This window comes from Clavelina lepadiformis, chromosome 1 (assembly GCF_947623445.1).
Source record: "Clavelina lepadiformis chromosome 1, kaClaLepa1.1, whole genome shotgun sequence".
NCBI lineage: Eukaryota > Metazoa > Chordata > Ascidiacea > Aplousobranchia > Clavelinidae > Clavelina > Clavelina lepadiformis.
The window spans coordinates 24,524,126-24,548,254 of NC_135240.1; the positions used below are offsets into that span (position 1 = coordinate 24,524,126).

The 24,129-nt window shown below is 36.6% G+C and overlaps 5 protein-coding genes across 7 annotated transcripts; 4 read left to right on the plus strand and 1 right to left on the minus strand.

Annotated features, from left to right (window-relative positions):
- Positions 1-167: 167 nt before the first annotated feature.
- Positions 168-5,947, minus strand: LOC143460689 (cocaine esterase-like). Its single transcript, XM_076958298.1, has 10 exons — positions 5,860-5,947; positions 4,303-4,476; positions 3,942-4,137; positions 3,209-3,405; positions 2,581-2,744; positions 2,342-2,484; positions 1,905-2,147; positions 1,007-1,157; positions 578-824; positions 168-500 (listed from the first exon to the last, which is right to left on the minus strand). The coding sequence occupies exons 2-10, from the start codon at positions 4,458-4,460 to the stop codon at positions 338-340; spliced, it is 1,662 nt and encodes a 553-aa protein (XP_076814413.1). The 5' UTR covers positions 4,461-4,476; positions 5,860-5,947; the 3' UTR covers positions 168-337.
- A 1,788-nt stretch (positions 5,948-7,735) lies between these two features.
- LOC143460735 (liver carboxylesterase B-1-like) lies at positions 7,736-11,475 on the plus strand. The gene is made up of 4 exons (XM_076958349.1): positions 7,736-10,496; positions 10,662-10,857; positions 10,960-11,153; positions 11,343-11,475. Exons 1-4 carry the CDS (start codon positions 10,288-10,290, stop codon positions 11,362-11,364), a joined length of 621 nt encoding a protein of 206 aa, XP_076814464.1. The 5' UTR covers positions 7,736-10,287; the 3' UTR covers positions 11,365-11,475.
- Positions 11,476-13,466, plus strand: LOC143460727 (pyrethroid hydrolase Ces2e-like). The gene is made up of 6 exons (XM_076958340.1): positions 11,476-11,545; positions 11,641-11,783; positions 11,933-12,175; positions 12,587-12,737; positions 12,824-13,070; positions 13,148-13,466. Exons 1-6 carry the CDS (start codon positions 11,476-11,478, stop codon positions 13,305-13,307), a joined length of 1,014 nt encoding a protein of 337 aa, XP_076814455.1. The 3' UTR covers positions 13,308-13,466.
- Positions 13,467-14,419: 953 nt separating this feature from the next.
- On the plus strand, positions 14,420-18,908 carry LOC143460700 (carboxylesterase 5A-like). The gene is made up of 10 exons (XM_076958307.1): positions 14,420-15,454; positions 15,527-15,722; positions 15,947-16,143; positions 16,267-16,430; positions 16,685-16,830; positions 16,950-17,180; positions 17,308-17,464; positions 17,544-17,790; positions 18,116-18,265; positions 18,592-18,908. The coding sequence occupies exons 1-10, from the start codon at positions 15,297-15,299 to the stop codon at positions 18,599-18,601; spliced, it is 1,656 nt and encodes a 551-aa protein (XP_076814422.1). The 5' UTR covers positions 14,420-15,296; the 3' UTR covers positions 18,602-18,908.
- LOC143460710 (cocaine esterase-like) lies at positions 18,301-22,674 on the plus strand. 3 transcript variants are annotated; one of them, XM_076958328.1, is made up of 10 exons: positions 18,301-18,731; positions 19,538-19,716; positions 19,785-19,983; positions 20,063-20,259; positions 20,482-20,645; positions 20,724-20,869; positions 21,063-21,290; positions 21,498-21,654; positions 21,749-21,995; positions 22,212-22,674. In XM_076958328.1, exons 2-10 carry the CDS (start codon positions 19,559-19,561, stop codon positions 22,363-22,365), a joined length of 1,650 nt encoding a protein of 549 aa, XP_076814443.1. In that variant the 5' UTR covers positions 18,301-18,731; positions 19,538-19,558; the 3' UTR covers positions 22,366-22,674. The 3 variants fall into 3 exon arrangements, with proteins under 3 accessions (XP_076814443.1, XP_076814440.1, XP_076814431.1); XM_076958325.1 differs by having other exon boundaries at positions 19,541-19,716; XM_076958316.1 differs by lacking the exon at positions 18,301-18,731 and having other exon boundaries at positions 19,059-19,716.
- Positions 22,675-24,129: the final 1,455 nt, after the last annotated feature.

A 24,129-nucleotide genomic window follows, 5' to 3' on the forward strand; every position in this document is an offset into this window, starting at 1 on the left:
ATTTCTTGTAAGTAATGTTATTGAAAACATGGTTTATAGTCTACGTGTTCAGTGTCGCTTGGTACGAAAAATGCTAATACTAACATATATCTTATAAAGAAATACGAGATATGGTAAAAAACAATAGTTTAGGTGTGAAAACGCGATGCACACAATTGAAGTATGTTGTTCACATGTCGATGTTATATTTCTTATAACTGCACTACGCGATATACATGGAAAACGGGAAATTAATACAGACATTTGTATTAACATGATTTAATATTAATTAACATTTTAATAAAATTAATAATTAATAAATATTTGAAAGCACGCAAGCCCAACATTTCAAGTGTCGTTAGTTGCCAAAATCATCATCGTTGAATGATTTCCACCACTGGTAGCGGTCATGGACAAGGTGATTATCTTCTGCAAGGGGCACTCGAACCACCAAATGACGTCTGGATTTAACATCGTATTGCGGCCATTGCATTTCAACTGCTTCTCCTTTGTTAGGATTTCTAAAAATGATGTCACGTTAAGTTAAAACTGAAGTGGGCCCTATATGTACAGTAAATTTGGATAAAATATTTCGCACCCGTAAGCAGCAAAATTGGAAAGATACGTCATCCAAATTCGAGCCAATTTCTCCTCTTCTCCAGTAAACTTGCATTGCTTGCGCTTCTTTCCGTTAGCGAGCGAAATTCCAAAGGTAAATAACAAGCAATCGCAATGGTCACATTCACAAAAATCGTCCTTTTTTCTCGTCTCAATCGCGTACTCATCATCATGAAAACATTTCAGTTTTTGCGTCATTTGATACAAAAAACTTCCATGACCACGGTCTGCCAAATATTACCGTATAATAAATTATCATAGATTTAGTTAAAATTTACGTTTAAGAATTAAACACAGCGTTGCCAAGAAAGACACAATCCGACAAATCGAAACAGAAACGGCTAAAATAAGTTTGAGAGCAAATATCTTCATAAATTGAAAGCTGCACCTGAAAGCTTAAAGCCCTCACCTGATTGTAGCGATGCAAGTTCGATCGCTGGAAACAAAAACTCTGGGTCGGAAGCAAGAGCACTTATTTTTCTCTGCGGGTTATGAGCGTCTTCCCCCGGGAATGATTTTGCATAAATTGCATTCAATCTTTCCACCACATTTTCTAGTTCCTGAAAGCAACAATCCAAATGAAATAATCTTACAAATTTATATATATAAGTTATAATTTATCTTTTTATATAAATTTGTGCTGAAAGAAAAATATCTCATTTCGGTCGCCACAATTGCAAAGTGAAATATTTATTGAGACATTTAATATTGGAAATAATATTGCAAAAAGTATTTCAGTCAACGTAGTCAGTGCACCTTTGCAGGCTTTGCTCAAAGGAAACTTCATGCAATAAAACTTTTTACTTTTCAGAGCAAGTTTTAAGCATGAGCACCAAGCTTTAAGTATCCTTATACGTAAAGTATATAGAAGTATAAAACGTACTTTTTCTATATTTTTTAGACCATTTATATAATTAAATTAAATCATAGAAAAATTGTCATTGTGTTTATAGTTTTAATATGCTGCTGAAAAGTGTTTTGTAATAATTCAAGTAAGTTTATACCACATTGTTGTTCTTTGTTATCATATATTAAAGAAATAAAAATAAGTAATTATTATTAAATTATCGATGCAGCAGTATTGCCTTGCATAGGGCCGACCCTAGAGAGTTCAGAAGAATTTTTTTTTACTAATGAGCACATTTAATTTAACATACCTGTGCAAGTATTGAGAAAAAGTACTTAGTGCTTGCTAATTATTTGCATCTTTATTATAAACGATTCAATTATTAACAATTAAACACACATTTTCCTAGTATTTATAAACGTAATTCTGATGGACAAACCCAAGGCCAAAATTCAAGCACCTTATCATTTAGAGACGGCTTGATGGTAAGAAGAGCTTTTTTAGCTTCATCAGACCATTCCTCCTCGGAATGCGCGCTGGGAAATATAACAGAAAAAGCATCTTTAAGCATGCCTGCACCTTCGCTGCTCGTGCAACCGAGCAAGATTGGCACTGGAGCCAGGAATTCAGGAGCAAAGTTTGGTTTTGAAGGAAGTGTTTTAAGAAATTGCCCGTCTACTGACACGAAGAAACTCTGCAAAATCTAAAATTCCGACATTTATAAGAGTTACACGTTACAGCTCAACATAAGCGTTAGAAAATGTTGATTATTACAAAACTAACAAAACACTAAACAGCAATAACGCTCCACAAGGTGAAGGAGGCTGATGCCTAAAATAGGGAACACGTTTCTAAACAAATGTTTTTAAAGCGAAAGCTTATTGTTTTATATGTTACATGTAAGTGCTTAGTCTTCTCACGAATTTCTTCAGCTGAAATTGACTTCAGCTTGGCTGCAATGGCGCTTGGTTCCGTTTCTTTGACACCAAGAGCTTCTAAATGTAGCTTCAATATTTCGCTGTAATTGTCCTTCAGTAAGCCTAAAACAAAACACAATTTAACCTTAAAAATGTAAATACAAGAGTATACACGTTAACTACAATGAATAAACGCATAATATTAAGTAAGCAACATACAGGGTGAAGTAGCTGCACAGCTACATAAAATAGCTTTATGAAATAATCTCTGTGACATTGGTGATATCATGTGCAGACCAACCGATACTGCTCCAGCACTTTGACCGGCCACTGTAATATTATTCGGGTCACCACCGAATTTTTGAATGTTATCACGCGTCCATCTGAGAAACAAATATATGTTTGAAATAATGAGATATCAATACACTGAGGTAGAATAGTTTTACAAACAGAATACAAAAAATTGGTCTTGAACTAAATTTGCAGTAAATATCTGTTTGCATTCCCGTCAATTAGCAAAATTATGTTAGTTTAACTCACTAACCATGTTCTTATTACGAGTTTTTGCAATTCTGGCCGTGTTTTACTCGGTTTTACGGCATATTTTAGATGCGTTTTGATTTATAAAACTTTTCTTTATTAAATTTAAAATCGTCTGGCACAAAGAAAAATTTATTGGGAGGGTTCTACTGCAATACAAAACAATATATTTGTTTATATAAAGCAATATTTAGCTCTAAAACATATAGTCTACTTTAATAAAGCAAGCTGATAGAAAATTTTCAAAATAAGTTGTTAGTATATTAATTATTACTACGTACTGCATAAATTGTGAAATAAATCTTACTCAAATGCCATAATCTGATCTAATAAGCCCATATTTCCAGGATATTTTGTGTTTTTGCCAGTGGTAAAAAAGCCGTACAACGATAGGCGATAATTAGGAACCACAAGAACCAAATCGTGCAAGCCGCAGAGAACCTGACCATCGCGAAGTGAACCTCCGCCTACTAGGAAAGCGCCGCCAGGTATCCAAACGATCACCTGCGATAGATGGTACACTACAGGGATGGGCCGATATGAACCCAAACCCGAATAGATTCGCCGAATATCGCCTTTATGGAAGATTCGGGCGAACACGAGTACCAACAATGGCGAACCCGAATACATTATTACTTATAAATTTACTTACTTTCGTAAAAAATGATGATCTAGTTTCCTGACAATGCTAAATTAGAGTCACCAGTACTTATAATGAAGGTTGTTTTTCTAACGATTTTGCTTTTTCAATCGTTTTTTAAACACTATTTTTCGAAAGAAAGCGATTTGTTTATCGATTACGTCATTTTAGAGGCAAGACTGGACAACTTTTGGAGGAAATTTTATTGTTTGGATCTAATACGAATAGATTCGGGATTCGTTCGTGTCGACCTTCATGATATTTGGGTTCGCACGAACACGAATAATCTTTCTCGCGGCACATCCCCGGTAAACTACGAATTGACATGCTTGGTGTAGGCGACTATGGTAATCTATGAATTTTAAAGTGGATTGTAAATTGTATAAAACTTTTATTGTACCGGCATATTGGCCGTCGCTGATGGATTGGACGTATAAACCGTGAGGTAAAGACAATCTTCACTAAAATCGCTGAGATTTTCTTCAAACTGATTCAACAGAGGAAGATTTCCATAAAGCTCTTCCTCAAATGCTTCATCTTGCAAAGGCCGAGGACTCATTTTTGTCCCATCTAAAATACCTTGCCATGGTTCAGACCTGAGCAGAAACGCCCATAAAATATCAAACTAAATATTGCAAAATGTCTTGTCATACTTAATTGCTTGCTGAATAAAATACGAAACTGTTACCATGAATGTAACTTACTGTAGGTTATCTCAATGGTAAAACACAAATTCTTTAAAACGTATTATTGTTGAAAACCTTTCAGGTGGTTCAAATCGTAGCTCTCCGAGTGGTGGCTTTGCAAAAGGTATGCTTGCATATCTAAATACTTGATTTGACTCGTTTGGTTTCGCTTTCAAACATGCTTTGCCTTTAACTTTTCCATTGACAGTTTGCACTATTGGACATTCAGACATTTTACAGACAAAAAAGCTGAAAAAGTAAGCTTGTGAAACAACAAAGCACATGAACGAAGTTTTGCCTAAAATTAACGAGTCAAGACCATCAAAGTTTTACAGTTAAAACAACTGATATAACAATACGTCATTTTAGCATAACGAGGCAATAGCCTAGGTGCCTTTAGCTAAGTATACTCCAGGTTACCCCGGTTCCGCAGGACGTATCATAAATCTGCCTTTTGCAATTTTTTTTCGTTGAATTTGCTCTGACAAATTTTCGTTTTATTTTATGCAGTTTATTCATTTCTTGTTTGGTTTGGGTATTTCCAATCTGCTTTCTCACAATTCTTTTTTTTTTCCATTTCTATTACACTCAACTTTCAATTGTTTCTCTAATTTTCTTGTTTGGAAAGTTCCATTTTATATATTTTTGTTTTCATGTAATAATTCTTTTCTAGTTCAAAATTTGGTTAAGCGCCAGTTAACGGCGGAAGGAAACCAGCTCAATTCCCAACCTTAGTTTAATCTTGCCTGTTGGCGTTTACCTACTCTGGGGCCTTAACTGACCTAATCTAATTTTTGATTTAAGGTCAACTTGTTTTTGCGTCCCCACCCCTGAGTTTAACATTCATAACTTCAGTTGTGACTACATTCAAAGCCTGTCTGTTCCGCACTATTGTATTTGGTTATCACTGCGTGTTAACGTGCGGTTATCACCTAATATGTTACGTCACGTTGTTGCTTTTTAAAACGAAACATACAATTAGCTTACTATAGCTGGCCATAGAGAATACAACTAACATAACTTGGTGAACTGATCGACTACTACATACATACAAAATAGTTTAAAGTTCAAATAGCACCAACAAAACGCTCAAACCAGGTTTCTTTTGCAGATTTTGCATTTATAGCTTTTCAGTTACACCTGCGTGTGAATATACTGACAATATAACATAAGCTTATGTATACAAGCAATAAAATAGATGAATGGCAGCGATCAGTACCTACTGCCCTACACCTAGGGCTCGATAAAGAAAATGTTCTGCACTCCCTTTTGCTTATCTCAAAACCCAGAAAGCGAAGGAGAGAATGCGGCCTGAACAAAAGTAAATAGAAGTTCTGCCGTGCTTGCACACTGACACTCAAAATCACTCGAGCATAACATGACGCACGTTCATTCCACATCTCTTGATTAATTCATCTAAATGCTTTTATAACTGCTTATTTGATACTATTATTGATTATTTACAACTATCGACGCCATAAAGGCATTGCTCAAGTTGCATGTGGAAGACACTGTTTTCATTGTCTTCCAAGTTGTGTCGTTATAATTATATTCTGCTATTTTCCGCACTATTACATAACGTCATACTTGCCATAAGTTCAATCATAGTTCACGGTATAATTGCAGACTTACCGAAGTATAGTTGATTGACAATCAGTTCCGTAAACATGCCTTCTGCCCTGCACTTTTGAACTTATTGCACTTTGATAACCCCATACTTGTCATCCTATTTTGTAAACATGTTAATTACATTACATTATGAGCTTGACGAATTCGAAATAACACCTATGTAATTGACAAATAAATTGGTAAAAATGATTATCTGCACGATTGACCTCCTATTAACAACATTGTTAAGATAAAAATAGACAATGCTGATTGACATATTGCTTTCTTTATTGAAAACTTCTAATCGAAATTATCACCTGACCTGTAATACTTCGAGTCTAAAGTCCAAATCATTTCCTGTCAGTGATAAACGCATTGCGCCTCAAATTGAATTTGTGTTTCTTTATTATCTCCTTCAGGGTATAAATCTATCGTTGCATGCTATTGTGATAATATTATAAAATAATGTACAGATTGTGTGACATTTGGAATTCTCGTTTTTAAATAACGAATCAGCGAAGCATAACACTGCGTGACGTAATCGATTGCTTCCTGGTTATTGTGTGTGCATTTGGAGTTATTCATTTTTTCTTGCTTTTACGATCAACGCCGCAACATGTACGTCTTTATGCCGTTGCAGCGTTGCTGTACCAATGTTTTATCTAGAATTCTAGATGTATTCGTTCAAAGAAGCTTCAATATAATCAGAACATACAGTTGTCAAGGTGAACAATTAATTCTAAGATTAAGAAAAGCAGAACAACGACCTTTGAGACTCATTTACCATCGAGCGCAATAAACAATTCAACTGACAAACATTGTAGTGAAGTGGTCAACGTTACAGATTAAGGTATGATAAACAACCATTTCATTACACTATGATTAGAGAGAGAGATTGGTTTTGGTTTTGTTTAGTATTTGTTCTTCAGTGTTCAGTTTAGAGTTTTAAAGTTCAATGAATGGGAAGATATAAATCGTAATAACTCTGTGAATAATTCCTTAAGTCGATGTGAAATGTAGAGTGATGCGCTTTTATTGCTAATTAATTCTTAAAATCCTTTTTGTATAATAATAATATTGTTGTAATATTTAGTGTTTGTTTGAAGTAATAATGAAGAATATTAAAATCGATATTAATCAGATTCTCAGTGTTTAAAATTATATAAACTATTCAACTTAAGTTTAGGAATCTCTAGACAGAATTCGCAACTTTCTAATCGTTTATAAGAGTCAGATTGCAATATATTAATTTTCCATAATTTGGTAGTTACTGTAAAAAACAATAGTAACCACCACATGCAAACATAAACATTTTACTCTATAGTGCTCATATACAACAAAATCAATTACTAGAATTGTTTTTATTGAGAATTCTCTGACAATGAGAGTAAATAATCATTAACGATGTAACAATACTCGCAGTGTTATGAACTTATGACACTTGTTTCGATCGTTGGATATCTAAACATGCAAAACGAAACAGTAATACGAACACTATTTCATTTTAAAGAGCAGCATATCTTGCTATATTAGCTTCACGCCAATACTCCAATTAGTTTTTGGTTTTTATTATTGAACAAAGCAAGCAATTGTCATAACACTGCGACTGTTGTAAGGTTGTGCCAGTCAAATCTCAATGAAACAATTTCAATTACTATGATTTCACTGTTCTTGTGCTCCATAGACTAAGATTTCCTATGTCTTCATACAACTTGAGCAAGACTTTAGTAGTAATAGTAACTTAGTAGTAGTGGTAGTAGTAGTAGTAAATATAGTAAGCTAGGCTAGTAGTAAATAAAATAAGTAGCTAAAATCAGGGGCGGGTCGTACATTGGCTCGTGCATTACCTGCTGTAATTTTTGCCTAGGTCAAATAAAAAAAACGCCAACATGTTTTAGTTTACTTTTCTTCTTTCAAAACGTTCAATAATTTTAATTTTTTTTCTATAATGTTTTTAATAGGAAACACTTGTGCTGTGTCGGAAAGTGGGTTTTGGTCATGTTTCTTCGTCATTTGGTGTTTATGTGTGGTTTTGTTTTGTAGTTGTTCTTCGACTCGCAGAAGGGAAATTCCCTGTTAGCAAGAAGGTAGCAAAATAGCTGGTGGTTTGGGCGTTTTTGTTAGTTTTGAGGTGCAGCAGTAGCGGCCCGAAATCGTACAAAAGTGTGCAGCATGTCATGGCTTTCTGCTGTTGTGAAACAACCAGTCAATACTGCTGATAGGCTAGTGCTACACTGCATTGATATTGGATAACTTAACTTCATCCTGCTGCAACGAGACCTTCCACTTGTGGGCCGGGATCGTCTTTATGGTCATTTTGAAGATGCAATAAGCTGAGGCAAAGCACGTAGTAGCGGCCTAGGCCTGAAGGCTGTGCCCAAACAGAGTGGGCAAGGTTCATTACGAATTGGGTTAGCCTGCAAGGAAAATATACAATCTTTAAATACTTAAGTTATTAACTGCAAACATATGGTAGCTTACGCGTTTTACGTCGCATGCTTAGCTGACCAGGTATCTAGACGTCCATTGCGTAGGATTCAAACCGCTGTAAAGCAAAAACTAGGTAACATATTGTCAATATTTCTTCTTTATCGTGTAATAGAATTCATATGTTATTTACTGAGACTTTCAATGAACGTACATCATGTTATGCTAACTTAACTTTGAGTTTTAGCTGGCAAGCATCGAAGCATGGCAGACTTTTGCTATTTACCTTAGCCCACCATTCAGAAGGCTGCACTCTATCATTGGTTATCTAAGTGTTAGGTAAACGGTTACCTGATCATGCGGAGTAGGCATGATACTCTATTACGTCATAAGCAATCTGAGAAAAAATTTTTGTTTATATTCACCGGTTTGGCCGCCACGCATTTAACAGTTTAGCAAGAATGAGTGCTGAAGATTGACTTTATTGTGGCCATGTAGCTATTTTGTTATTTATTTTTGTAAGCTTATTATATTGTCAGTCTATTCACACGCAGGTGTAACGGAAAAGCTATAAATGTAATATCTGTTAAACAAACTTGGCGTAAACCTTTTATGAGTGCAATTTGAACTTTAAACTACTTTGTATGTATGTAGCTGTTGATCAGTTCACCGAGTGATGTGTATTGTGTTCTCTGTCGTAAGCTAGTTGTATGTTTCTTTTTTGGAGAGCAACGATGCGACGCAATATAACGCAATTGTAACCAAATGCGATAAGATGATATTCTTGAATTGTAATAAAGTTAAGAAACAACAAATAGCATGTGCTATGTGTTTTCAACGTCTCTACTTTGCTTGTAATTCCCGATAGGTGTTGTGGCTATTGCGCGTGCATTTCGGTCTGGCTTGCATCTAATGTACCGACAGAGTAGTCACGGCTGAAGTTCGTGAATGTTGAAGTCAAAGGGGGAAAAAGAAAAAAATTGACTTTAAATCAAAGATTAGTTTTCAATAAGTATACCAAAGACTTTTTCATAGTACCAAGTAAATAAACAATTAATGCCGAAAATGTACTGCGGCGTTGATTATGACGTCACAATGTGAAATCAGCATGCTTGATGGCTGCTGTTTGAATTATTTTAACTTTAGTAGCATTGGCACCAGTATAGTAGTCATGCCCTTGAGCAGGGCATTAACGATGCTTGCTCCTGATGAACAGTTCCAAATTCGGGCAATGTGAAAAAAAAAAAAAAAAATACATATAAAATGTTTGTATTTATCAAAACTTGCACAAAGGCAAGCTCAGTAACCGGGCGATGAAGATCATCGAGCGATGAAGATCATCGCTAGGTTTAAATCATGCAAAGACTTTCCTCAGTCCCAGAATAAAGATTACCATCCCAAGAAATTAGAAAATTGAAAAATCTAAAATAAAATTAAATAAACCATATTAATACATTATACCCTTAAACAAAAAAAAACAAAAATAAAAAGGCCGAAATGTGGGCCAGATCAGAAATTGATCCATATAAATATTCTAATTCCAAACAGAAAATTACTAGATTAGATAATTTCATACAAAAAAATACTGGTCAGCATAAAATATCCGTATAAAATTGACTAAACTGAAAAATTTCGAACCAGAAAACAACAAGTGACAGTAGTCTTGCTCTGAAATTTCAGGATGGAATTTAACAAAATAGAATTTTCCAAACAACAAAAAAACTGGAAACAATTGAAGGTGGTAAGTATAGAAAATGTAAAATGGCAACAGAAAGGTAAAAGACTTGAAATATTTGAACAAGTAATGAATAAAATGAAATAAAATTTGTCAAAGCAAATTTCAAATAAAAATTTAGAACAAGGCGGAACTGCAAAATGGTGCAAAGAATCGGAGTAACCTGGAATACCTAGCTAGAGATATCCAGGCTATCGCCTCCTAATGCTGAAATAGTAAATTGTAATCAGTTATTTTAAGTGACAGTCCTGGCAGTCTTCAACCCGTTGACTGTAGGCAAAACGTTTTACATGTGCTTTATAGTCCCATATACTTACTTTTTCAGTTTTTTCGTCCGTAAAATGTCTGAATGTCCAATAGTCCAAACTGTCAATGGAAAAGTTAAAGGCAATGCATGTTTGAAAGCGAAACCAAATGAGTCAAATCAAGTATTTAGATATGCAAGCATACCTTTTGCAAAGCCACCACTCGGAGAGCTACGATTTGAACCACCTGAAAGGTTTTCAACAATAATACGTTTTAAAGAATTTGTGTTTTACTGTTGAGATAACCTACAGTAAGTTACATTCATGGTAACTGTTTCGTATTTTATTCAGCAAGCAATTTAGTATGACAAGACATTTTGCAATATTTAGTTTGATTTTTTATGGGCGTTTCTGCTCAGGTGCGAACCATGGCAAGGTATTTTAGATGGGACAAAAATGAGTCCTCGGCCTTTGCAAGATGAAGCATTTGAGGAAGAGCTTTATGGAAATCTTCCTCTGTTGAATCAGTTTGAAGAAAATCTCAGCGATTTTAGTGAAGATTGTCTTTACCTCACGGTTTATACGTCCAATCCATCAACGACGGCCAATATGCCGGTATAGATAGTTTTATGGAATTTTAAATCCACAGCAACAAGTAGGCTTACAAGTAGCTTGTCTGTCATTCACCATAGCTGTATGGATAACCCTACGCCGCAGGTGATTGTTTGGATCTATGGAGGAGCTTTTGTGGGCGGAGGTTCACTTCGCGATGGTCAGGTTCTCTGCGGCTTGCACGATTTGGTTCTTGTGGTTCCTACTTATCGCCTATTAATGTATGGATTTTTTACCACTGGCAAAAACACAGAATATCCTGGAAATATGGGCTTATTAGATCAGATTATGGCATTTGAGTAAGCATTTCCAATCAAACTATTCTATTACCAATTTATAAGTAGAACATTTCCGATTACTAACTATCATAGGGAACAAATTTTATCAAAACATTTCTGTTCCATTACATAGGTGTTGAACTACTGTTGTTTCGTCAGTAAATAATGTTAGTCACCACTTTAGGTTAACGCTACTTTTGTGTTATTTAGTTTATTTAGCATTTTAGTGTGACCAATTGTATGTTTGAGATGGACGCGTGATAACATTGGAGCATTTGGCGGTGACCCGAATAATATAACGGCGGTCGGTTAGAGTGTTGGAGCAATATCGGCTGGTCTGCACATGATATCACCAATGTCACAGGGATTATTCCATAAAGCTATTTTATGTAGTGGAGCCGCCACCTCACCCAGTAAGATGTTTACTTGTCTGCATATACTTAGTGCGGTTGACATGCATTGACATATACACTAATTAGGCTTTCAAACATTACCTGCGTTTTTTCAGATCTGATTAAAGAAGACTACAGTGAAGTATTCAAACTACTAATGGAAGCTTTTGGAATTAAAGAAACGGACCCAAGCGCAATTGCAGCCAAGCTAAAGTCAATTTCAGCTGAAGAAATTCGTGAGAAGACAAAGCACTTAGATGTAACGTATAAACAGAAGGCTTTCTTTAAAAAAATCCATTGGAAACGTGTTCGCATGTTTCCTATCGCTGCACTAACTTCGGCCCTGTGATGCACGTCTCAGTTTCATAGTCAGCATTTTTCAATGAAATGAAATTGTAAAACTTTTAGATCATGCAAGATTTCTTCGTGTCAGTAGACGGGCAATTTCTTAAAACACTTCCTTCAAAACCAAACTTTGCTCCTGAATTCCTGGCTCCAGTGCCGATCTTGCTTGGATGCACGAGCAGCGAAGGTGCAGGCGTACTTAAAGATGCCGTTCCTGTTGCATTTCCCAGTGCTTATTCCGAGGAGGAATGGTCTGATGAAGCTAAAAGAGTTCTTTCTACCTTCAAGCCGTCTCTAGACGGCAAAGTGAGTCTCAGGGTTGTCCATTGCGCATATTCCACAGAAGCATGTATTGAATTGTTAAATGATGAATGTGTGGGTGGTAATGTCCTAATGCTAATGTTCCAAACCAATTACTGCGAATCTGGCGTTTTGCATTATCGTTACGTCGAATTGAGAAATATTCACGTTCGCTTGCCTAATTCGTAGTGACTAAATGCCGGGAAGCGTACCGCTGCAAGTGTTAACACTTTTCACGGTATGATTAGAGAATTCACTTCTTTCCAGATCAAATCGTAGTTACGTTTCAGTGATTTAACATCTTCTGTAACATCCCGACTTCAGTAATTGCCAAAATTTGCACTAATCATATTAGTTTGAACTAAACAACAATTGTTAACACGACCTTGGTTTCATAAGACTGATCATTGATTTCAGGAACTTGAAAACTTGGTGGAAACAATAAATGCACTTTATGCAAAATCATTCCCGGGGGAAGACGCTTATAATCCGCAGAGAAAAATAAGTGCTTTTGTTGCCGATCCTGATTTTGTTTTACCCATGATTGAACAGGCGACGTTACATGCAGGTGGAAGCGTCGGTTATTATCATGCATTACTTGATAGTGCGGAACTTACATAATTCGCAGCCAGTTGTTTCAATTTGTTGTCACAGAACGTGGCCATGCCAGCTTTTTGTATCAAATGAGGCAAAAACTGAAATGTTTTCATGATGATGAGTACGCGATTGAGACGAGAAAAAAGGACGATTATTGTGAATGTGACCATTGCGATTGCTTGTTATTTACCTTTGGAATTCCGCTCGCTAACGGAAAGAAGCGCAAGCAATGCAAGTTTACTGGAGAAGAGGAGAAATTGGCTCGAATTTGGATGACGTATCTTTCCAATTTTGCTACTTACGGGTGAGAAATAGTTTGTCCATGTTTACTGTACATATAGAGCCCACTTCCGTTTTAACTTAACGTGACATCATTTTTAGAAATCCTAACAAAGGAGAACCAGTTGCAATGCAATGGCCGCAATACGATGTTAAATCCAGACGTCATTTGGTGGTTCGAGTGCCCCTTGCGGAAGGTGATCACTTGGTCCATGACCGCTACAAGTGGTGGAGATCATTCAACGAAGATTTTGGCAACTAACGACACTTGCTTTCAAATATGTATTAATATTAATACAAATGTCTGTATTAATTTCCCATTTTGCATTTTATTTTGGCGCTTTCTTTACTTAATGATAAAATCATCAAAATTCGTTATTGTTTGTGATCAACAGCACTGTAATAAACCTTCGGCATAGTATTGAAGTGTGCCGAATTTTGATTTCAAAAATAGATAGCCTACAGTGAGTAAAATGATGTTTTCATCGTTCCCAGTTGAATGGATCTTCGAATATAAGAAAAGCCACAAAAGTTTTTGATTGTCCGTAGAGTTTACCTTCTAAAGTTAATGATTAACTAACACAACAATCTAATTGTCGTCGGCGTGACGATTATTATTTGCCTTAAGCCCGTGTTCATGTACTTGATACTATTTGCAAACTTTTATTAATTTTTACCTCTTATTTTTAAGATTTAGTTTTTGTGTACAGAAATAGATAGTTAAATAGCAACAGTAATTGGTGAAGTTTATTTTAAAGCAAATGCTGTATATATGACGGTTTATTTGTAATAGTTAAGCAGGGCTACACTTAACCTTCTACAAGCAGGATTGGGATAAACGTTATTCGTAATCGATCGTAGTCAATCGTTAGCATTTTATTGGTAATCGAATAAATTCAGGATTCGTCTGTAGTAATCGGTTGATTATCATTCGACTTGTAGTGTACCAAAGTAAAACTAATCGATTTATTCGTAGTACGTCATATTAAGTCCAACTGTAATCGATTTCCCAGCCATATTTAACGATTAATTTTATCCCAAGTAGAAATGAATTTAGTGGTTAGCGTCTTGGCAGTTTGGTGTGGACAACAATAAATAGTTTTTTTTTAGGACACAACAGACTGCACGGTCAATCAAGCATCACCTATATTGCTGCGAACAATGTCAGTGACGCATCACAATAACGTAAATGGAGAACGACATGCTACTGCATAAATATGAATTAAAACAGCAAAACTTTTAGAAGGGGTCACAACTTACGGAGGTTTATCGAGCCTAGGCTACAATATTTCCAAAATGCTCCCCAGGGTTTTTTAGGTGTGATATATATAAAACCTGTCGTAGTCAGAGTTAAAGCTTAGTTATAGGCCTACTATTTTTCCTGTTATATTTCGAAGCTAATGTAACAAAGTTATAAGTTGAAATCACTGCTTTACTCGATCGGTTATTTGATTAACGTTCTAGAAGTAGCCTAATTATATAAGCTATATGAGGTTTATGGTTATGAAAAGTAATCGATGTATTTGTTCAAAACACACAGTTTATTCGAATTAATTGACTAAAATCTTAGAAAAGTCGACGAATTAATTGAGTAATGCCTGAGTTTTTGCGTAATTTTTCGATTTATTCGTAACAATATAGTCCACAAAGGCCGATTGCGAATCAAATAAAACCATTAAATTAACGTTTACTCGATTACTTGGTAGACATAATCGACCACAAACTGCTTATAAGTAACATACGTAGGCTTTCTACAGTAGGTTATACAAGTATGGAACTAAGCTGTCGCTAACCATTTCAACCATAACTTTTTTAGGCTACTTCCTTTGTTCAACAAAATAAATAATCACTCTTTGATTATATCGTTTACCCAACCTATTAAATCATGTGAACAACAAACGATCTTTCTTTTAAAATCGTAGCTGGTTTGCACTGAATTGATATAAACATAGGCTTCCGGTTTGCAAGCGGCTTGTGGTTACTCAAAGTCGTTTTTAAAACGTCACAAATGCCGAGTATTGCGTTACAAGGATGGCAAGTCTGGGACGGATTTTTGGCGACAATTACCTGAAGAGTGACTATTCTTTTCAAAGTTCTTTAGTCAATTTGTTTAGGCTGCAGGCCTAACGTACTTCTTTGATATTAAATAATCTTTTATTTGTGCTAGCCACTAGCCCCACACTTAAAGCTGTAGGCCTAAAATATTGTTGCATTGTTTGGCGTCTACGCAGGTATAGCGACAGCGTTTTGAATGGCTGAATGTCCGGTAGTTCAAATTGCTTGTGGTAATATCGAAGGTCGATCTTGTTTACGAGCAAAACCGAAGAGGTCAAAGCAGGTATTTAGATATGCTGGTATTCCCTACGCCAAGCCCCCGACAAGAGAGCTGCGTTTTGAACGACCGCAAAGGTAAGAAATAGAAGAAGTGATTATATCGGCAACAATACTTGTGGCCATAGCAAAGCATCTTTTCTTCTGTAGATGTAGTTCGTGGAATGGAGTCTTGGCGGCTGTTGAAATGCCTCCTTGTCCAATGCAAAATGCTGACGCCGGAAAAGCTACCGACCACCTTCTAACAACAGTGAATCAGTTTGATGAACCTTTTTCTAAGCTGGATGAGGATTGTCTGCACGTGACCGTGTACACTACAAACCCGAGCAAAACAGCAAATATGCCGGTATGTTTATACTGAAAGATGAAAACCTAAATTGTCGACTCAACTATTTCATACGTGACAAAGATGTAGGCCTACAGTAGTTGGGCTATAACAATAAGCCTAATTTTTTTATCAAGGTTAAAGCTTTTGTGTAGGCTATCATCGGGTTTCCCCTGCAAATTTATACTATTTGGCAATAAATTGTTTCTTTCATAAAATAAGAAAGATACTGTTTTCTTCATCAGGTGTTGTATTGGATTTTCGGTGGTGGATTTCAAACGGGTGGTGCAAGCGGCTACGACGCTCAAGCACTTTGCGGTTTGCATGACGTGGTAGTTGTTGTCCCGAATTACCGCGTCAACATCTTTGGTTTTTTCACAATGGGAAGAGAGACAGCCTATCCAGGGAATATGGGTCTATGGGACCAAGTCATGGCTTTGCAGTAAGACTGAGATCAGGCAGATATGTGGAAAACTTTCTCTTTTGGTCACCGAGTAATAGTATAGACAATCACAAACCGTGATGATCTCCTATTTATATAGCGCTGTACTCGATGGTTATATAGGTGGACACGTGACAACATTCGCGAGTTTGGAGGTGACCCCGAAAATGTTACCATATTCGGCGAGAGCGCAGGTGCCGTGTCGGTTGGTCTGCATCTTTTTTCTCCGGTGTCGAGAGGATTGTTTCATCGAGCCATGCAACATAGCGGAGCTGCTAACTTGCAATGTAGCCTATTGACTTTGTAGCCTAACCATAACGCTCTAATATTTACTTTTAAATAAGTTGTTAATTAGTGCTTCTAACAATGGGCCTTAATAGTTCTCCGAAGTTCTTCCAACAATTAGTTTGTAGAAAATGACTATATAGCAATAAACCAATGATGATTTGTAGATAGTGTATGCAAAAGGATTTGTTTTAATTTATGGCCTTCCGGTACTCATTGGTTTTAGTATAACCCCAAGTTAATTTTTTGCTCTCAGATATTGTCAGAAAAGAATATACTGGGGCTTTGAAAGCCTACTTGAAGGCCCTTCATATTACTGCTACCAATCAAACAGATATTATTGCTCATCTAAAAAGGCTTCCAGCTCAAGAAATTATTGAAAAAACGAAATCACTTGGACCGGTATAATCGTTTTAGATGTACACATTATTACACAACAAACATGTTTCGGATCATAATGTCAGTGAATAGTCTAAACTCCTCTGCCTTGACAAACCTGGTTTCAATTCACTTGCATGCAGAAACTGGACATATTTGCAGTCGTTGTAGATGGAGATTTCGTAATTGAGCACCCGAGCAAGCTGCTGCAACAAGGTCATACTACCCCTGTCCCGTCAATAATTGGCTGTAATAGCACAGAAGGGGCCTGTTTGTTGAGGACTACTCGACCAAAAATCTTTTTCAGCTCAAGCACGGAAAAGGCTTGGTTCGAAAAAGCGAAAGTTTTTATGTTAGACAACATGCAATATAAGGTAGATGATACATGTCCTCATTAAAATCATTCTTTCTTTGTATGATTCCATACGGTTAGATCTTGGTGACCGGCAATAACTTGCTCACTAAGCGATGCAACTGAAGTAGATTTTTGTTTGTATACAGCTAGAGAAAGTTGACCAGGCCTTAGAAACTGTGAAAAGCATTTACGAAAAAGATTTTTCTGACAACGACCCGCTGAAGTGGGAAAGAATGGCTTCGGCTTTTGTCAGCGACCCTCTTTTTCTCGTGCCTTCCATCAGCCAGGCTTTATTGCATTCTGGTGTTAACTTACTTTTATTCTTGTTTATCATTTCAACAAGGATTTGTACAGTAGTAACTCGAAAAGATTTAATTTGCAGGAAACGGTCACCCGACCTATTTCTACTTCATGAAACACCGCATGAAATGCTACTACGACGATGACTTTTCGATGGAGATGAAGAAGAGAGATGAATTCTGCGAATGTGATCACTCTGACGACATCTATTTCACATTCGGTGTGCCCTTGATGCAGGGGAACAAGTCACGTGAGTGTAGGTTTAGCGAAGATGAAGAGAATTTGAGCGTGATCTGGATGAAGTACATTGCAAATTTTGCTCTGACCGGGTGAGCTAAGAAAACACTCTAAATTATTCAAACAAGTTAGTATTAAACTTAATTCAAGAATTAAGTTATAACGCGTATAATGCTGCGATCAAATGTCTTTTGATGACATTAGATGGCAGTTTAATTGGAAATCAGCACTCATTTTATTTACTGACGTTTTGAGTTAACTTTCACTTGTTATTTATGCGAAGATATAAATTAGTGGTTATTGGTTACCTGTATTTAACTTTGGTGTTTATTCTCCGAACGGTTCTCATTTCCTAATACTTTGCAAATAATTCACATTTTTCAACGTCTCGAAATACCACCTACCTTTAAAATACAGAGACCCCAATATGGGAGAAAAAGTGGATCACGAATGGCCCAAATATGAACCACACGGAAGACTACATTTATCGGTAGACGTCCCGATCAAGGAAGATGATCATTTGATTGAAGAACGATACAAGATGTGGAAGAAAACTTTGCCAGCTTTGTAATGAATTTCATGCTAACACAAGCCATAGCCTTTCGTTCCCTTGATAGCAAAACAAAGTTAAATCCGATTCCCATTCTCTCAAACCAGCGCCTTTATTTAGTTGATTCCTCACTTTCTCTCCTACGCTCGCTGGAGCTTTATGTAGCAAAGTGTGTAGGCTTAGCCTTAGGCCGTTCAAAACAAGCGACCAAGTTACTGTACAGTTGGCTTTAGTAGCAGCTATATTATGTTTTTATCGAAAAACAAACTGGGATTACAGTATCAGTGAGTAATAGCGCAAGGTTATATAAACATCGATCAATAATTTCAAAATTTGTTTACAGAGAAATGTAATGAGTGATTAAGCGCATAACAAGCAGTAAAATATACGGATTCATCGGCTTCGCTGTGCATGGGCGGATTGTGGAGGGCGAATTCTCTCAGATTGCTGCAGACGTTCTTGTAGAGCAACTAAGAATGTGTGGTAAACCTTACTTAAATTTCTAGTTCATCGGATTCGATACCTTTCATTCTTTAGGATTTCTGACTAAAGGAGTAGCCTGACACAACACTTCTCGATTTTGATGTAATGATCTGATTTGTCTATAAATAATCATATGCTTGTATAGTTATTTGTTCGAGGTATAAACTGACAACATTACTGAAACGTCTCTTTACAAGAACTATTCTGTTGTTTGTATGAGCTCAAAACAATGCACGCGTGCATGTATCACCGATCGCCAACCAAGCGTGACGAAACGTAACACCAGCAGAGCAACAAGTTGCTAAGGAAAGCGTTATGAGCTATTTCTAAAAAACAACTTAAGAAAGATGCGTGGGACTTTGCTAAATCGCCAAGAAACATCTGACATTCAATTTGTCAATGCTTGCGTACTGTAAACGCTTGATTTCTGCTAAAGCTCAAGCGCTTGTTGACAACTGATTATTCTGCTGTGCAACAGGAACTTCGGTAATTGCACTTAACCGCTGTGTACAGCCATTCGTAGAAAATATTTGCGGAAAGGTTTTCGAAAAAAATCCGTTTTGTTGGGAAAACAATTCTACCGTCTGTATTACAAAAGCTTTTGGACACGCTTGTTTTCTTCCATCAAAATTGGAAGCATCGAAAATAAGCGTAGTATAACGTGCTGCATGTGAACTTTTTTTTTCAAATAGTCTACACTGCAATAAAACAGTTTCGAAAAAAACACATTAAAGTTTGCGAATAGAAACGCATTTTTGTTTATATAACGTATATGGTATAACGAATCTAAATGTTGGATATTTCAGTAGGCCTACAATAAATCAACCATGACTGAATGTCCGATTGTTGAAACTGTTTATGGCAAGGTCAAAGGTAGAGCCTGCCCTCTAGCGAAAGCACAAGAAGCAAAACAAGTTTTCAGATATTCAAGAATACCATTTGCGAAGCCGCCAGTGGGTGATCTACGTTTTGAGCCTCCAGAGAAGTGTGTAAAATTGACGTACTTTTAAGAATTTTAACAGAAGTTTCTTCCAATAATACATGCTTTGTCAGATGCGACTCGTGGGATAGTGTGAAAGAATGCACTAAACCGGAACCAATTCCGATGCAAGTGCATGAGCTTGGTCATCAATTTTCTTCGTATCTCCCAGATATCCGCGAATTCGAAAGCGACATGGATGCATCAGTGAATGAAGATTGTTTATACTTGAGGGTTTATACAGCTAGCCCTTCAAATGCTGCAAATATGCCAGTAAATGATCGTGATTATACTTAAACCAAACATTAAGCACAATTGAGTTCCCGCTGCCGATCTATTTATCTCTATATAGGTTATGGTTTGGTTCTATGGTGGCGGTTTTCAATTCGGCGAAAGTGGATTTTATCCTGGGCAGGTCCTTTGCGGTTTACATGACGTGGTCCTGGTTGTACCCAACTATCGCGTTAATGTTTTCGGATTTCTTAGTCTGGGAAAAGCCACCTCGTATTCAGGAAATGTTGGAATGTTAGATCAACTAATGGCTTTACGGTAAGTATAGGCTATATCCACTGTTGTTTGTTTACAAAATGTGAGCAGTTCCATTGTCAAAGAGGCTCGTCGTGAAAATTATAGATGTTCTTATCGAGAGTTTTCTAAGGCAGTCAGATTTAAGATATATATAGTAATACAAGCACCTTTTCATAGAACAGGTCTATATAACTCTTACAGGAGTAAATTGTTTTCACAACCATTTAAAGCCTTCTTTTGTAGATGGGTGCAAGACAACATAAAGAATTTTGGTGGAAACTCTGATAACGTGACCATATTTGGAGAAAGTGCCGGGGCAACGTCTGTGGCTTTGCATCTTTTGTCACCTTTGTCGAAAGGATTATTTCATAAAGCTATACAGCACAGTGGCACCGTCCGTTTGCCCGGTACTTACACATTGTCTTGCTCCGCAAAGCATTTGGAAAAACTTTCTGTAACTATATACTGTTTTGAAATAACTATAGGTTTGGTAAAAGAAGACAATAGCGTTGTTTTGAAGATGTTTTTGCAACATCTGAAGATCGCAGAAACAGATCCAGAAGCTATCGTACAAAAGTTAAAGTCTTTACCGGCCCAAGAGGTAGCAGAAGCAGCCGTAAAAGGATTAGCGGTCGGTATAACATTTTTGCTGCACTCGAAATATATGTACAGTCAATGTTGTTAATTCGCACTTTATGGAAATTCATTTGTTTGTTTTGTTTGTTTAAGCGTAGCCGAAACCTAATTATAAACCATGTAAACCATGTTTTTGGTCTTACAAACATTTATTTGTATTTTCAACATTGTCCTTATTTACGTGGCAGAAAATGCAAACTTTTGGTGCAGTTGTTGACGGCAAATTTTTGCCCAAACCGCCGGAGAATTTGTTGAAAGATGGCGCTGCTGCAACTGTTCCTTCGATTGTTGGTTGTAACAACAGCGAAACAAGCGGGATGTTGACTATCTATAACCCTCCTCAATTCTTCGAAGGTTTTTCTGAAGAAGAAGGTTCCAGAATGTGTAAAATGTGGATACCTCTCTTATGCCGCCAGGTGACCAAGCACGTTGTAAATTTTTGGGTTCTTATAAAAGCGATATTACTTATAAACTGATATGATAAACTATAGTCGCATTTTTTCTATTAGCTTTGTAAATTTTTGGTATCCAAGTGCAAATACGATGTCTTTTCTGTAGATATTTTTTCTGTTTTTGGAATACAGTATAGGCCTAATGAGATTTGACTTTCAAGAACTGTTCAGGTGGATCAGTTTGATGAAGCCGTGGGTCTTGTCAAGTCAAGTTATGCAAAGGATTTTTCAGCCAACGACAAGCTTCGTTGGTCTAAGATCCCTTGCCAATTCCAAAGAGATGTTTTCTTCACAGTTCCTGCCCTTGAGCAAGTCCGAAACCAAAGTAGTGAGTGAGCTTTGAAACATTTTTCTGCTAACGCAATATGATAATCCGATAAATCCGAGAGCCAAAATACATTTTGAAGTCACTTTCGTTTCAGGAACAGGACAACCATCTTACTTATACTTTATGACGCAACGAATGAAATGTCACCACGACGCCGACTTCCTTATGGAAATGAAGAAGAAACCGGACTTTTGCGAATGCGACCATTCCGACGATTTTGTGTACACCTTCGGAAAACCTTTAATGAACGGGAAAATGTCGAAAAAATGCAAATTTTCTTCGGACGAAGTAGCTCTCAGCAAAGCTTGGATGACTTACCTTTTGAATTTTGCTACCACTGGGTTAGTTCTTTAATTCTGAACATTTCTCAACAATTAAGATAGATTACAGCAGACTATGGCTAGGATATTTTTGTTAATAAAATATACACTTGCAAAGTAAATATGTATAACATAAATTTATAGGCTTACTTGCAAAGTATTTTAGGATATTATACTTAAAACCATGTATGGATGGTTTAGTGTTGTATCCACATTTTTTGTTGTCACAATCCATAGAAATCCAAATAAAGGAAAGAAAGTCGATGTGGAATGGCCTCAGTATGATTTCGACTCGCAGCGTCATCTGAATGTGCGATTCCCGTTGGCAGTTAGTGATCATTTGATTCGAGATCGTTACAAATTGTTGAATAAAACACTACCTGCACTATGAAATTTCGTTCATTACTTATTTATTCGTATTGCCAGAGCGTTAATTAAAACAATTAGAAACAGTTCTTACGCCCTTTTGGCGATTTTTGCGATGAAGCCGGATGTATGTATGTATGTATGTATGCTGGGTGTTACATAGTAGAAATGTGATATTTCTGTTATACCTTAATTCAGGAAACGTGAGTTACTTTGTTGCTGTGATTTGTGGATATTATTCGCCTATTTGAAATGGAGCTGCAGTTATTTGTGCGTAGAAGTTTGCAGTAATAGACAATAAGCATAATAGATTAAACTTTTACATTCCAGTTGATCCGAGTAAAACAATATGTTACTGCTACCGCATGATCTATTTTTTGACCGGATAAAGCCACCCTTGGCGCCACCACTGACAATATAACGGTTTTCGTTTATAGATTCTGAAATATAATATCTTAAGTTTACTGTAAATTTCCATACCGTAGCCTACATGTCGGCATATGCTTTTAGAGTTGCATATGCGGACACATGCCTGTAGCTGAAAAAAATGACATGCAAACCTAGTGAAGACATCCATGAGTGTTATTCCTTGAGGTAAGTGCATGCAGAAAGTATTGGTCTAATCGTGAGAGTCGAAATTCGATCGTACGATGAGCAATCTTTTGCACCATTTCTGAGTTGGACAAAATGCGTGTTTCAATCAATCAATCATTTTATTTTTCGCCAAAAGCGCGGTGTGGACGAAAAATCAAGCCAGTTGTTACTAACACGCGCCAATGAACAGAAAAAAGTGACAAAGCCGAAAAGCTTTAAAACGTTCTCAAGAGAAATAACGTTGATATTTGCTGGTAACAACTAGCACGGCCACTATACCTATAATTAGTTAAATCCATAAAACATAAATTGAAAAAGCGAAAATTAAGCAAACGAGCAGGTGGTGTGTTCAAGCAACTGATGAATGAAAATTGCTTCAGTCCTGTACATCAGTGGATGGGAAAAGAAACCCTATCCTGGGCAATAGCCCGGTTTCTGATGGCCATAGCACTAAGGAAGAACGTTGTTGATTAGCCCGAGTTTGTACAGCAAGAATGCACACCAATGATACACTTTGGAAGATGTGATGACAATACTTGTCGTTGTAAGATGGAAACTTCACAGGTACATCGACAATGATGTACGGAAAAAGATGCCAATGCTGTCCAATAGATGGCAGTGCTGAAAAGTAACCCCTCTTGGTCCGAAGCTGAAGCCTTGAGTGGCGCTAGTAGTGACGTTTCAATCCAGTAACTGGTTCCAGTCTTTTAGTTGTTTTTTGAGATTTGAAAATTTACAAGTTAATAAAATAAACAGACTGACGTATAATTTTCTTAATCCGATTCGAAATTTCCAATACCATCATCTTATCAAAGTGCTTTATCAAAAGGTAGCCTACTTGTCGTGCGCATGCTGGATGCTTACTGCCTACGTCTAAAGTTTGGCAACAACAAATTTGGTGGCAAGTGGTGAGGAAAGCTTTAAATATTTTGAAGTTAAAAGAGAGATAGGCTACTGCAATTGAACGTGTTTTTTAAAATTCAGTGAAACCTCGTCAATATGATTACAGTTCCAGTATTACTAAAATTTGCCTAAACTCAATAACATTGAATGTGACTTAAAGTCAGTAAACATCCATTAGTGAAATACAATTGAAAATATATAAATAATAAAGAGAAAAACAAGTGTATAGCGCAATAAAATATATGAAAGTGCTTGGTGCTGGAGTGCAGATTTACACAGTGTATATTTACAA

What these genes read in the sequence shown, in the direction of transcription:
- LOC143460689 (XM_076958298.1), bottom strand. Translation starts at nt 4,460, where the DNA reads ATGTCTGAATGTCCAATAGTGCAAACTGTCAATGGAAAAGTTAAAGGC. An exon ending in CGATTTGAACCACCTGAAAG is followed by an intron (nt 4,138 to 4,302) that starts GTTTTCAACAAT and finishes GTTTCTGCTCAG; the next exon opens with GTCTGAACCATGGCAAGGTA. An exon ending in ACTTGCATCGCTACAATCAG is followed by an intron (nt 825 to 1,006) that starts GTGAGGGCTTTA and finishes AATATTTGGCAG; the next exon opens with ACCGTGGTCATGGAAGTTTT.
- LOC143460710 (XM_076958328.1), top strand. Translation starts at nt 19,559, where the DNA reads ATGACTGAATGTCCGATTGTTGAAACTGTTTATGGCAAGGTCAAAGGT. An exon ending in CGTTTTGAGCCTCCAGAGAA is followed by an intron (nt 19,717 to 19,784) that starts GTGTGTAAAATT and finishes ATGCTTTGTCAG; the next exon opens with ATGCGACTCGTGGGATAGTG. An exon ending in CAGCCGTAAAAGGATTAGCG is followed by an intron (nt 20,870 to 21,062) that starts GTCGGTATAACA and finishes TTTACGTGGCAG; the next exon opens with AAAATGCAAACTTTTGGTGC.
- LOC143460727 (XM_076958340.1), top strand. Translation starts at nt 11,476, where the DNA reads ATGATATCACCAATGTCACAGGGATTATTCCATAAAGCTATTTTATGT. An exon ending in TGGAGCCGCCACCTCACCCA is followed by an intron (nt 11,546 to 11,640) that starts GTAAGATGTTTA and finishes GCGTTTTTTCAG; the next exon opens with ATCTGATTAAAGAAGACTAC. An exon ending in AGCCGTCTCTAGACGGCAAA is followed by an intron (nt 12,176 to 12,586) that starts GTGAGTCTCAGG and finishes CATTGATTTCAG; the next exon opens with GAACTTGAAAACTTGGTGGA.
- LOC143460700 (XM_076958307.1), top strand. Translation starts at nt 15,297, where the DNA reads ATGGCTGAATGTCCGGTAGTTCAAATTGCTTGTGGTAATATCGAAGGT. An exon ending in CGGAGCTGCTAACTTGCAAT is followed by an intron (nt 16,431 to 16,684) that starts GTAGCCTATTGA and finishes TTTTGCTCTCAG; the next exon opens with ATATTGTCAGAAAAGAATAT. An exon ending in GCAAATTTTGCTCTGACCGG is followed by an intron (nt 17,791 to 18,115) that starts GTGAGCTAAGAA and finishes TTTAAAATACAG; the next exon opens with AGACCCCAATATGGGAGAAA.
- LOC143460735 (XM_076958349.1), top strand. Translation starts at nt 10,288, where the DNA reads ATGTGCTTTATAGTCCCATATACTTACTTTTTCAGTTTTTTCGTCCGT. An exon ending in CGATTTGAACCACCTGAAAG is followed by an intron (nt 10,497 to 10,661) that starts GTTTTCAACAAT and finishes GTTTCTGCTCAG; the next exon opens with GTGCGAACCATGGCAAGGTA. An exon ending in CAACGACGGCCAATATGCCG is followed by an intron (nt 10,858 to 10,959) that starts GTATAGATAGTT and finishes CCTACGCCGCAG; the next exon opens with GTGATTGTTTGGATCTATGG.